Below are 12,599 nucleotides of genomic sequence, written 5' to 3' on the forward strand. Positions count from 1 at the left end.
TACTCCAGGTTCCGGTGGTCAGTAAAAACCGTGAAAGGCACTGACGCTCCCTCCAACAGGTGTCTCCACTCCTCAAGAGCCTCTTTCACCGCAAGGAGCTCTCGATTACCCACGTCATAGTTCCGCTCTGTTGGGGTCAACCTGCGGGAAAAATAGGCACACGGGTGAAGAACCTTATCGGTCTCTCCGCTCTGGGATAGCACGGCTCCTATCCCTGAGTCAGAGGCGTCCACTTCAACCACAAACTGGCGACTAGGATCGGGCTGCACCAAGACAGGTGCAGTCGAGAAGCGCTGTTTCAACTCCCTGAACGCGGCATCGCACCAATCCGACCAGGTGAAGGGAACTTTTGGTGAGGTCAGGGCTGTCAGGGGGCTAACTGCCTGACTATACCCCTTAATGAACCTCCTGTAAAAATTTGCGAAGCCGAGGAACTGTTGCAGCTTCCTACGGCTCGTAGGTTGGGGCCAGTCTCTCACCGCTGCGACCTTGGCCGGATCCGGAGCGACGGAGTTGGAGGAGATGATAAACCCCAGGAAGGACAAAGAGGTGCGGTGAAACTCACACTTCTCGCCCTTCACAAACAGCCGGTTCTCCAACAACCGCTGCAGGACCTGACGTACATGCCGTACATGGGTCTCAGGATCCGGAGAAAAGATGAGTATATCGTCCAGATATACGAAGATGAATCGGTGCAGGAAGTCCCGCAAGACGTCATTAACCAAAGCTTGGAACGTCGCAGGGGCGTTAGTGAGGCCGAACGGCATGACCAGGTACTCAAAATGACCTAACGGGGTGTTGAATGCCGTCTTCCATTCGTCTCCCTTCCGGATCCGAACTAGGTGGTATGCGTTCCTAAGATCCAACTTTGTGAAGATTTTGGCTCCATGCAGGGGGGTGAACACCGAATCCAACAAAGGCAACGGGTATCGGTTGCGAACCGTGATCTCGTTCAGCCCCCGGTAATCAATGCATGGACGAAGACCGCCATCTTTTTTGCCCACAAAAAAGAAACCTGCTCCCATCGGAGAGGTGGAGTTACGGATCAGCCCGGCAGCTAAGGAGTCCCGGATTAAGTCTCCATCAATTCGCGCTCAGGTCGGGAGAGGTTGTACAGCCTGCTGGACGGGAACTCCACGCCTGGCAACAAATCGATGGCACAATCGTACGGACGGTGCGGGGGAAGGGTGAGTGCCCGAGCCTTGCTAAAAACGTCCGCAAGATCATGGTACTCAACAGGCACCGCCGATAGATTGGGGGGAACTTTGACCTGCTTCCTAGCCTGGGAACCGGGAGGGACCGAGGATCCCAAACACACCCGATGGCAGGTCTCGCTCCACTGTACCACCACCCCGGATGGCCAATCAATCCGGGGATTGTGTTTTAGCATCCAGGGGAACTCCAGAATCACACGGGAGGTAGAAGGAGTCACAAAAAACCCAATCTCCTCCCTATGATTCCCTGACACTACCAGAGTTACTGGTAGTGTCCTGTGTGTGATTAAAGGGAGTAGGGTGCCATCTAGTGCTCGCACCTGCAATGGTGAAGGAAGCGCCACCAGAGGGAGCCCTACCTCCCTGGCCCATCTGCTGTCTAGCAGATTCCCTTCTGACCCTGTGTCTACCAGTGCTGGGGCCTGAAGGGTTAAATCCCCGCTAAGGATTGTAACTGGGAGCCATGTGGAAATGTGTGTGTGTCCCACGTGAATTTCTTGGCCCACCCTAAGCCCAGTTTCTAGGGGCGGGCGTTGGTGTTTAACCGTTCGGGGCAATGACTCAATTGGTGCTCCATTGAGCCACAAACAAAACACGCCCCGCGGGGAAGTCTCCTGTCTCTTCGGTGGTCTGAATGTGGCCCTGCTCGTGTCCATAGCTTCGTCAGCAGGGGGAGCTGTCGCCCCACGGGACGCAGAGGCCAGGGAGCGTGGGAAGGGCGGACCTTTTTCGGACCCGGAAGGAAGAGGGACGGCGCATATCCGGCCACGCCCTTCGTCTCGTTCCCGACGGCGTTCTTCCAACCGATTGTCTAACCGTATAACAAGATCGATAAGCCCATCTAATTCCCGCGGTTCATCCTTGGCCACTAGGTGCTCCTTCAGGACCGATGACAGTCCGTTTACGAAGGCGGCGCGGAGCGCAGCGTTATTCCAGCCGGACCTCGCAGCCACGATGCGGAAATCGACTGCATAAGCGGCTGCGCTCCGGCGTCCCTGTCTCATAGACAGCAGCACAGTTGAAGCGGTCTCTCCCCTGTTCGGGTGAAACACTGTTCTGAACTCCCTCACAAACCCAGTGTACGTGTGAAGGAGCCGTGAATTTTGCTCCCAAAGCGCCGTAGCCCAAGCGCGTGCCTCTCCCCGAAGCAGAGTAATCACATAAGCTATTTTGATAGCGTCTGATGCGTACATGACGGGACGTTGTGCGAAGACGAGCGAACACTGCGTGAGAAAGTCCGCGCACTTCTCCACACAACCTCCGTAAGGCTCAGGAGGGCTTATGTATGCTTCAGGGGATGGTGGGAGGGGTTGTTGAACCACCACTGGAACATTCATATCTTGCACAGGGTTGGCAGGAGGAGGAGCTGCAGCAGCGCCCTGAGCGCTCGCCGCCACCTGCGCGGAGAGAGCCTCCACCCTGCGGTTCAGGAGGATGTTTTGCTCGGTCATTTGATCCAACCGAGCCGTAAAGACAGTGAGAATGTGCTGTAGCTCACCAATCACGCCTCCTGCAGACGCCTGCGCTCCCTGCTCTCCCATTGGCCGTTCAACAGCCGGGTGACGCCCCTCGGAGTCCATGACGCTGGCCGAGATATCCTGTTGGGAAAGTGTAGTGACACGGACCCACAACATGGGGCATAAATGAATGGACAATAGAAGGAGTTAAATTAGAACACTTTACTGTTGTGAATGCCACAACCAAACACAGCAGATTACAGAATGAATACAAGTCAATCAATAAAGGTGTCGTGTGGGCAGGCTCAACGATAGGAGACGCCCGTCTGGAGACGAACCGGAACCACACGATTTCCACCGCCACTGAACCCGAGGGATACTGGAGCCGCCAAGTCCTGAAGTCCCCAGGTGGCCACCGTCTCGGCGTGTCGGATGTGGTACTGCTGGCGGAAAACAAAGACAGTCAAGTGTGGGTGTGTGTACACCCAGTAACAATTATGGTGGGAATTCCACCTCCACCTCTCACTCAATATCTTGCAGAGTACGCAGTGATTCCTCAGGGGAAAAGAGTGCCGTCCAGCACTCACTCAGCTTCCACCGACAGAGGAACCGGTACTCCTGCAAACACTCACAATATACAGATTATACACAAACGGCTGAGGATATTACCTCTCAATGAGGTTGATATCTCAGCGATGTGGTGGAGGTGTCTTCCTGCTTTTATTCCTGGTGTGAAGTAGATGATCAGTGACAGCTGTCATGGTTGATGGGTGACAGCTGTCACCTCGGCTGTTCCTGGAGGCGGCAGCGCCCTCTCGTGCCTGAAGCCCGCACTTCAGGCAGGGCGCCCTCTGGTGGTGGGCCAGCAGTACCTCCTCTTCTGGCGGCCCACACAACAAAGACAATAATTCTCTTAAAGCAAAATAATACTGACCCATATTATATCTATCCATCCATCCATCCATCTTCTACCGCTTAGTCCAGTTAAGGGTTGCGGGGGACTGGAGCCTATCCCAGCAGTCATAGGGCGTGAGGCGGGGTACACCCAGGACAAGACGCCAGTCTGTCGCAGGGCCACAAATAGACAAACAAACACAGACACACCCACACGCACACCTAAGGACAATTTTAAAGATTCCAATCCACCTAACCCGCATGTCTTTGGATGTGGGAGGAAACCGGAGCACCCGGAGGAAACCCACGCAAACACGAGGAGAACATGCAAACTCCACACAGAAAGGCCACGGGAATTGAACCCATGACCTTCTCGCTGTGAGGCAACAGTGCTAACCCCGTATTATATGACAAGAAATAGAGACTGCCGCGCGCATGGTCACGTGAATCAACAAAATAATAAAGATTTTAAAATCAAAGAAAAATAATTTAACCCCCTGTTGCCAGTGTCAGCCGAAACAAACAGCAAACCAGGTAAACCCATTGTCTAGCATTTACAAACAGAAGATATTGTAAAGCTCATTGAACAAAATGCTATAATAAACCATCAGCAACAATAAGCTGAATAAGTTCATTTGCTGATTATTGCTACATCTACATATCTTCAAGACCATAATACAGAAATAAATCCTCAACTATTGCCACACGTTTGTTACACTGCTGACAAATATGAAACAACAAAAAATAAAGTTGGCTCACTGCCGCAAAGTGTAAATAGCTCCCAGGCTCAAAGCACACATCATGCACATCATAACTAGCCATTTACGTGTTAAAATCATCATCACTCTCACTACATGATGCCACTTCCTTTGCAGTGTCACAGTCAGATAAGGCGGCATCATCGCTACTCAGCAAATTAACTCTGGAAGAATCAGTGGTCCTGAAAACCACAATGGTTGGAGTTTACCAGCAGTCATCATCCATCCATATACAACCCCTGGAAAAAATTATGGAATCACCGGCCTCGGAGGATGTTTTCAGTTGTTTAATTTTGTAGAAAAAAAGCAGATCACTGACATGACACAAAACTAAAGTAATTTCAAATGGTAACTTTCTGGCTTTAAGAAACACTGTAAGAAATCAAGAAAAAAAATTGTGGCAGTCAGTAATCGTTACTTTTTAGACCAAGCAGAGGGAAAAAAAATATGGACTCACTCAATTCTGAGGAATAAATTATGGAATCACCCTGTAAATTTTCATCCCCAAAACTAACACCTGCATCAAATTAGAGCTGCTCGTTAGTCTGCATGTAAAAAGCAGTGGTCACACCTTGGAGAGCTGTTGCACCAAGTGGACTGACATGAATCATGGCCAACACGAGATGTCAATTGAAACAAAGGAGAGGATTATCAAACTCTTAAGAGGGTAAATCATCACGCAATGTTGCAAAAGATATTGGTTGTTCACAGTCAGCTGTGTCTAAACTCTGGACCAAATACAAATAACATGGGAAGGTTGTTAAAGGCAAAGATACTGGTAGACCAAGGAAGACATCAAAGCGTCAAGACAGAAAACTTAAAGCAATATGTCTCAAAAATCGAAAATGCACAACAAAACAAATGAGGAACGAATGGGAGGAAACTGGAGTCAACGTCTGTGACTGAACTGTAAGAAACCGCCTAAAGGAAATGGGATTTACATACAGAAAAGCTAAATGAAAGCCATAATTAACACCTAAACAGAAAAAAAAAAAACAAGGTTACAATGGGCTAAGGAAAAGCAATCGTGGACTGTGGATGACTGGATGAAAGTCGTATTCAGTGATGAATCTTGAATCTGCATTGGGCAAGGTGATGCTGCTGGAACTTTTGTTTGGTGCCGTTCCAATGAGATTTATAATGATGACTGCCTGAAGAGAACGTAAATTTCCACAGTCATTGATGATATGGGGCTGCATGTCAGGTAAAGGCACTGGGGAGATGGCTGTCATTACATCACTAATGAATGCACAAGTTTATGTTGATATTTTGGACACCTTTCTTATCCCATCAATTGAAAGGATGTTTGGGGATGATGAAATCATTTTTCAAGATGATAATGCATCTTGCCATAGAGCAAAAACTGTGAAAACATTCCTTGCAAAAACACACATAGGGTCAATGTCATGGCCTGCAAATATTCCGGATCTTAATCCAATTGAAAATCTTTGGTGGAAGTTGAAGAAAATGATCCACGACAAGGCTCCAACCTGCAAAGCTGATCTGGCAACAGCAATCAGAGAAAGTTGGAGCCAGATTGATGAAGAGTACTGTTTGTCACTCATTAAGTCCATGCCTCAGAGACTGCAAGCTGTTATAAAAGCCAGAGGTGGTGCAACAAAATACTAGTGATGTATTGGAGCGTTTTTATTTTTCATGATTCCATAATTTTTTCCTCAGAATTGAGTGAGTCCATATTTTTTTTCCCTCTGCATGCATCCAGACATGAATCACGCCCTACCATACATAGCATGTGAACTGCTCAAGTTCTTCAAACAATATTGCAGGAAAATCCCACGAGTCTCCTAGTTTGGCTTCCGTCATCTGGACCTGTTTGATGGGCCAAATTTTCCCAAGTCCTTTTATGCACCGGAGGTGTCACAGTGTGTGAGAGATGTTCAGGAGTCTTCTCTTGTTCCCTGCACCAGTGTCAAATAGAATGGTGATTTCAAAGTTGGATGCATGATGTAGCAGAACGAAGAACACATCACTGCCTGGGCTTCGGATACATATAATTCTGTTATCGGTTTCTTCCTGATCTGAAAACAGTTCTGGTATCTCTTTCATTGTGACCGTTTTCCCCATGAGACTTGTTCTGACCACTTGTGAAGAAATTCTTCCAGTCTGGTGGTTTCATAGTTAATGGGCACTGATGATCAATTTGTCGCTGGACCCATGTTGCTCTCTTTCCATATCCTGTGCATGCTGTCAAATATTAGACTGTGGGGTGTGAAAAGGCAAACAAGCACATCATCTGCAAACAGGGCCTGCTTTTGTTCACCTGCTGACATCTCTATACCTTTGATTTCATTGTTCTGCCTGATCCATTGAGCCAATGGCTCAATAAAAATTGCAAACAACATTAGACATATGAGACAACCTTGTCTTGTGGCTTTCATTGTTCTGCCTGATTCATTGAACCAATAGCTGAATGAAAAATTGCAAACAACATTGGACATATGAGACAACCTTGTCTTGTGGCTTTCATTGTTCTGCCTGATTCATTAAGCCAATGGCTCAATAAAAATCGCAAACAACAGTGGACATATGAGACGACTTTGTCTTGTGGATCTCTCCAACAGAAAGGAGTCTGTGAGCTCCCTTTTGACTATTAATCCAGCTGATGGTTTAATCATACAAGGCTTCCAGTGTCTTCCATAGCACTGAATAGGAATTTCCATCGAACAGAGTCGAATGCCCTTTCTGCATCTAAGCTAACCAGCATGGCCTGTATTTTATTTAGATTCATATGTATCTTATAATTGTGAGCATAATTTTTCATATAGTATGCTAAAAACTATTTTTAATCTCTTCAGGTTTTTGTTTTTTTTTGCCACTCAAATATACCCAGCTCCAGCATCTCCACGCTTTGATTTTGCTTGACATATTTAAGGTTCTTTGGTATCCTGCTGACAAACAACACATTTTGACCAATTGGTAAGCATACAAGGTGTTTCTGGACCATCTGATTGGTCAAAACTGAATTAATATACAATCAAATTAAGAATTAACAATCAATGGTGTACAACGAAACCATCGCGATTTGTCTCAAAATTGACACCTGGAAAATAATAAGCATAAAATGCAGACACCGAAAACCCTGGATCTACCCAACCTACTTGAAGTGCAGAACAAGAATGAACACTTTCAATCAATCAATCAATTTTTTTATATAGCGCCAAATCACAACAAACAGTTGCCCCAAGGCGCTTTATATTGTAAGGCGAGGCCATACAATAATTATGTAAAACCCCAACGGTCAAAACGACCCCCTGTGAGCAAGCACTTGGCTACAGTGGGAAGGAAAAACTCCCTTTTAACAGGAAGAAACCTCCAGCAGAACCAGGCTCAGGGAGGGGCAGTCTTCTGCTGCGACTGGTTGGGGCTGAGGGAGAGAACCAGGAAAAAGACATGCTGTGGAGGGGAGCAGAGATCGATCACTAATGATTAAATGCAGAGTGGTGCATACAGAGCAAAAAGAGAAAGAAACAGTGCATCATGGGAACCCCCCAGCAGTCTACGTCTATAGCAGCATAACTAAGGGATGGTTCAGGGTCACCTGATCCAGCCCTAACTATAAGCTTTAGCAAAAAGGAAAGTTTTAAGCCTAATCTTAAAAGTAGAGAGGGTGTCTGTCTCCCTGATCTGAATTGGGAGCTGGTTCCACAGGAGAGGAGCCTGAAAGCTGAAGGCTCTGCCTCCCATTCTACTCTTACAAACCCTAGGAACTACAAGTAAGCCTGCAGTCTGAGAGCGAAGCGCTCTATTGGGGTGATATGGTACTATGAGGTCCCTAAGATAAGATGGGACCTGATTATTCAAAACCTTATAAGAAGAAGAATTTTAAATTCTATTCTAGAATTAACAGGAAGCCAATGAAGAGAGGCCAATATGGGTGAGATATGCTCTCTCCTTCTAGTCCCCGTCAGTACTCTAGCTGCAGCATTTTGAATTAACTGAAGGCTTTTCAGGGAACTTTTAGGACAACCTGATAATAATGAATTACAATAGCCCAGCCTAGAGGAAATAAATGCATGAATTAGTTTTTCAGCATCACTCTGAGACAAGACCTTTCTGATTTTAGAGATATTGCGTAAATGCAAAAAAGCAGTCCTACATATTTGTTTAATATGCGCTTTGAATGACATATCCTGATCAAAAATGACTCCAAGATTTCTCACAGTATTACTAGAGGTCAGGGCAATGCCATCCACAGTAAGGATCTGGTTAGACACCATGTTTCTAAGATTTGTGGGGCCAAGTACAATAACTTCAGTTTTATCTGAGTTTCATCTCATATTAAACAATAAGCAAACAAAAACACAAAGAAATGGACTATTTTTTACAAATGATATTGAGAGACAATCAAGAGTGAACTTAATTCACTGAATGAGCCCTGCCAATCTCTGACATAAGCTTCTGTGTCGATGTGATGAACTAAATGAGGAAAGTGTAATATAAACAACTAGAAGCACTCGGAGAGCGCAAACCTCCATCAAGGCCATAGGGTCACTGACGTCACATGGAATACCCTTTGGCAAAGAGAGTTATTCCACGTCGTTTCACGCATCTACCATCATGTTTCAGATTCCGTGGTCAACCCTCTGGGGTCCGAGGGCATTTTTTTGGACAGTTCACTCGCCTGGCATAATTGTTTTATTATTGCTGTTAACAGCTCTCCTTGCATCCCACAATCAAGTTTTATGTCTTTTTTTTTCAGGACAACCTGTACTTTCAAAATATATGCTATAGTTGTGTTTTATAAGTGTAATAAAGGTTTACAATCAGAAATATGAAAGGAAAAACTAAAGCGGAAAATAATTTTCCACATACATTTATTCAAAACACACAGCAAACTGTAATAAACTAGTAACACATCACTCCTAAAAATCTTTGGTGTGTCACGTGAGGTGAATCTGCCCTACAACTGGATTTTGGAAAACCATGTGACAGTGAACCAATTCCAATTGGACACTCACATTGCTCGCGTCATCACACAGCTTCTATGAGGAGTACAAAGATGGTGGACGGTGGTTCGAAAGTCTGCGGAGTTAACTATTCAGCAAAAAAGTAAGTTTCTATCTCATATCATTAAAAAGTTATTTAGAATTTAGTAAAGCTTGCTCGCCCCCAGAGGGTTAAACCCTTAGATCTTCAGCAAATGTATTTATAAAGAGAAACTGCATGAACTACACCATTACCTCCTTGGCAGAGGTAATGAACAAACTAAAGCTAAGAAATAAGAATATTTTCTCCAACTGATATTTAAAGACAATCAAGGGGGAGCTCGATCAAACTTCACTGGATGTGATATGCTCAGGTATCCTGAGAATCGGTGGCATCGAGGGAAATTTATATACATGGATGAGTGAAGTATTGCAAGGAATGATAATTCTTAGACTATGTACCTGACTAACATTAACAAAATAAAGGTTTGTATCTTTTTAGTCCCACTTTAGCAACTGTAGAGTAATTTGTAACTTATTTTGATTGTAAATGATGTCTTTAGAGCGTTGCCTTGGAGTTCATCAAATATTGCTAATGAAATAAAAGTGTTAAAGAAAGTGATGAACCAAGGTAACAATTGCAATGAAATAATTTATTGGCTAATCTGACTCAATTATCATATGGCAACTTCAAACATCAAAAAGTGACCCGTTATCAAGACTGTCTGCCGAGCAACTGTTGCTAAAAAATTAAGCGCTCTGACTTCCATCCATATCTGGATTTGTTAAGTGCCACCCAAAGAGAACCCATGTCAAATTTCATGCTTTTATCACCTTTTGAGCAATTATTTCACCCATTGCCTGGACTGTCAATGCTTTCAACCAAAAATTTGGGATTTTAACAATGCCAGGTGCCCTGTATGAATCATCATGTGTCTGATCAGACTGATCTTCTGCCCAAATCCTTTACCACACTCGGAACAGTTAAACGGTTTCTGTCCTGTATGAATTATCACATGTTTGCTCAAATAGCTCTTCAGTCCAAATCTTTTACCACACTCAGAACAGCCAAATGGCTTCTGTCCTGAATGAATTTTCATATGTTTATTCAGATCACAATTCTCTACAAATCTTTTCCCACAGACAGAACACCTAAATGGTTTCTGTCCTGTATGAATTTTTATGTGTCTGTTCAGATTCCATTTGTTTCCAAATCTTTTCCCACACTCAGAACACCAAAATGGTTTCTCACTATGTTGCCTTCCCTTTTGTCTCTTTAAATAGTTCTTGTGACAACAATCTTTTCTATATTCACAGCAATTAAGTTGTTTCCTAAGCTTTTTGGACCCATTATGACCAACAGAGACTTTGCTGTTTTTCAGACAGTTAAAACCTGAACTACATTTTTTGATCTGCTTCCATTTGTAACTGTCAGTTTCAGAACTGTCTAAACTGCTACCACTGGTATTTGGTTGTAAAGGACTGTCTGGACCGGAGTTGCTGGCTGGTTGCCGTTCTCCATAGCCCTTACAGTCCACTTGTGTTGTCAGTGTTCTGTGTGCAGTTGAGCTGCTGGCTACAGGCTCAGCCTCTGTGCTCTCGTCCCTTTGGCTTTGATGAACCTGTGATGACTGTGGTTTTTCATCTTCATTCTTCACAGGAACAGCAGCGAAAGGGAACTTTGTGATTTCAGCCTGTGGTCCCTGTTGACTTATCCAGAGTTCCCCTTGTTCCTCTTTAACGTCCTCCTGGTTAACACTCAGATTCAACACTTGTTCAGGAAGACTTTCTTCTTTAATCAGCAACTGCTGAACAGCTGCAAAAAAAAAAAAAAAAAAAAAAAATCCATTAATTACATAAATGATACAACATCCATGAAATGAAAATAAAATAGAGTGGTGCATATGACCTGACTACAGTAAGTTAATGCACTGATAGAAATGATAAATCAAAAGTGTTTGTTGTATTTTTCATACATTCATGAACTGTAATGAAACATTTCATTTACATTACACAAAAGCACGTGGTATCAACCACTGTGACGGTAGTATGAAAATATCTGCGGTTCACAAACATAATCCTCACAAGCATTAAGCTTAGGTGGCTCAAAATGATGCACACGTGGAACAAGAAAAAGTTGCAGTTCCATGAATGGCCATCTGAGGCTGGCTCCAGAAATGAGCAGGTAACCATAGAAGCTCATGTTAAAATGTCCTACTCTGGAGCATAAATAATGTTTACAGTTTGGTAGATAAAACAGGTTTGGTCTCTGGCTGGCTCCCCCAAAATGACAGCTGTCTCCTTTCACATCGAAAGGAGCCAACTGAGGTGGTTTGTGGCCATCTGGTCAGGACACCCCCTGTCATCTCCCCAGGGTGGTCTTCCAGGCACGTCCAACAGGACCCACGACATGCTGGAGGGATTATAATTTCCAGGCGGCCTGGGAGTGCCTCAGGATGCCCCAGGAACAGTTAGAGAAATTACCTGAGGATAGGGAAGTGTGGAGTGTGTGATGAGCTGCTTGGTCTAATGCCACCACAACCAGGACCAGGATAAGAGAAAGAATGAAATAAGAAATTATGTACTGGTAGTGGGCAGCACGGTGGCTTAGTGGTTTAGCAGCACGGTGGTTTAGCACTGTTGCCTCACAGTGAGAAGGTTGTGGGTTCAATTCCCGTGGCCTTTCTCTGTGGAGTTTGCATGTTCTCCCCGTGTTTGCGTGGGTTTCCTCCGGGTGCTCCGGTTTCCTCCCACATCCAAAGACATGCGGGTTAGGTGGATTGGCATCTTTAAAACTGTCCGTAGGTGTGTGTGGGTGTGTCTGTGTTTGTTTGTCTATTTGTGGCCCTGCGACAGACTGGCGTCCTGTCCTGAGTGTACCCTGCCTCGCGCCCTATGACTGCTGGGATAGGCTCCAGCCCCCCGCAACCCTTAATTGGACTGAGCGGTAGAAGATGAATGAATGAATGAATGTACTGGTACTTTTCAAAAATAAGCAGATGCTCTGCTCTGTGTAAGCCTGATCCCATCAGATCTATGAAACTAAGCAGGGTAGGTCCTGATTAGTACTTTGATAGGACACCTCTTAAAAAGATTAGGGGATGTCTGTTTCTACAGGTAAAAGGGCAGCTGGTGCAAAACTTGTGCCAAATCCCAAATCGGACCTGTATTGGCTATACTGTGGCGACCTTGAACAAAAAAAAGGGGGAGCCAAAACTACATTGCACAAACATGATTTCACAAAGCAAGGATGACCATCTCCCACTCCAGTCAAGGGAGCTTTGAATGCACTGTACTGTATCGTTAGATAGCAACAATATTGGATTTTTA

At 44.9% G+C, this 12,599-nt stretch overlaps 1 protein-coding gene across 1 annotated transcript in view; it reads right to left on the reverse strand.

Moving 5' to 3' along the window:
• Positions 1-9,430: 9,430 nt before the first annotated feature.
• LOC117508803 (zinc finger protein 350-like) overlaps positions 9,431-12,599 on the reverse strand; it is a 44,588-nt gene continuing 41,419 nt past the window's right edge. The window contains exon 4 of the mRNA XM_034168634.1: positions 9,431-10,921. Within this exon, the coding sequence (XP_034024525.1) occupies positions 10,148-10,921 (774 nt within the window). The 3' untranslated portion in view covers positions 9,431-10,147. The remainder of the gene's footprint in view (positions 10,922-12,599) is intronic.

Source organism: Thalassophryne amazonica, chromosome 4 (genome assembly GCF_902500255.1).
Source record: "Thalassophryne amazonica chromosome 4, fThaAma1.1, whole genome shotgun sequence".
NCBI classification, from domain to species: domain Eukaryota; kingdom Metazoa; phylum Chordata; class Actinopteri; order Batrachoidiformes; family Batrachoididae; genus Thalassophryne; species Thalassophryne amazonica.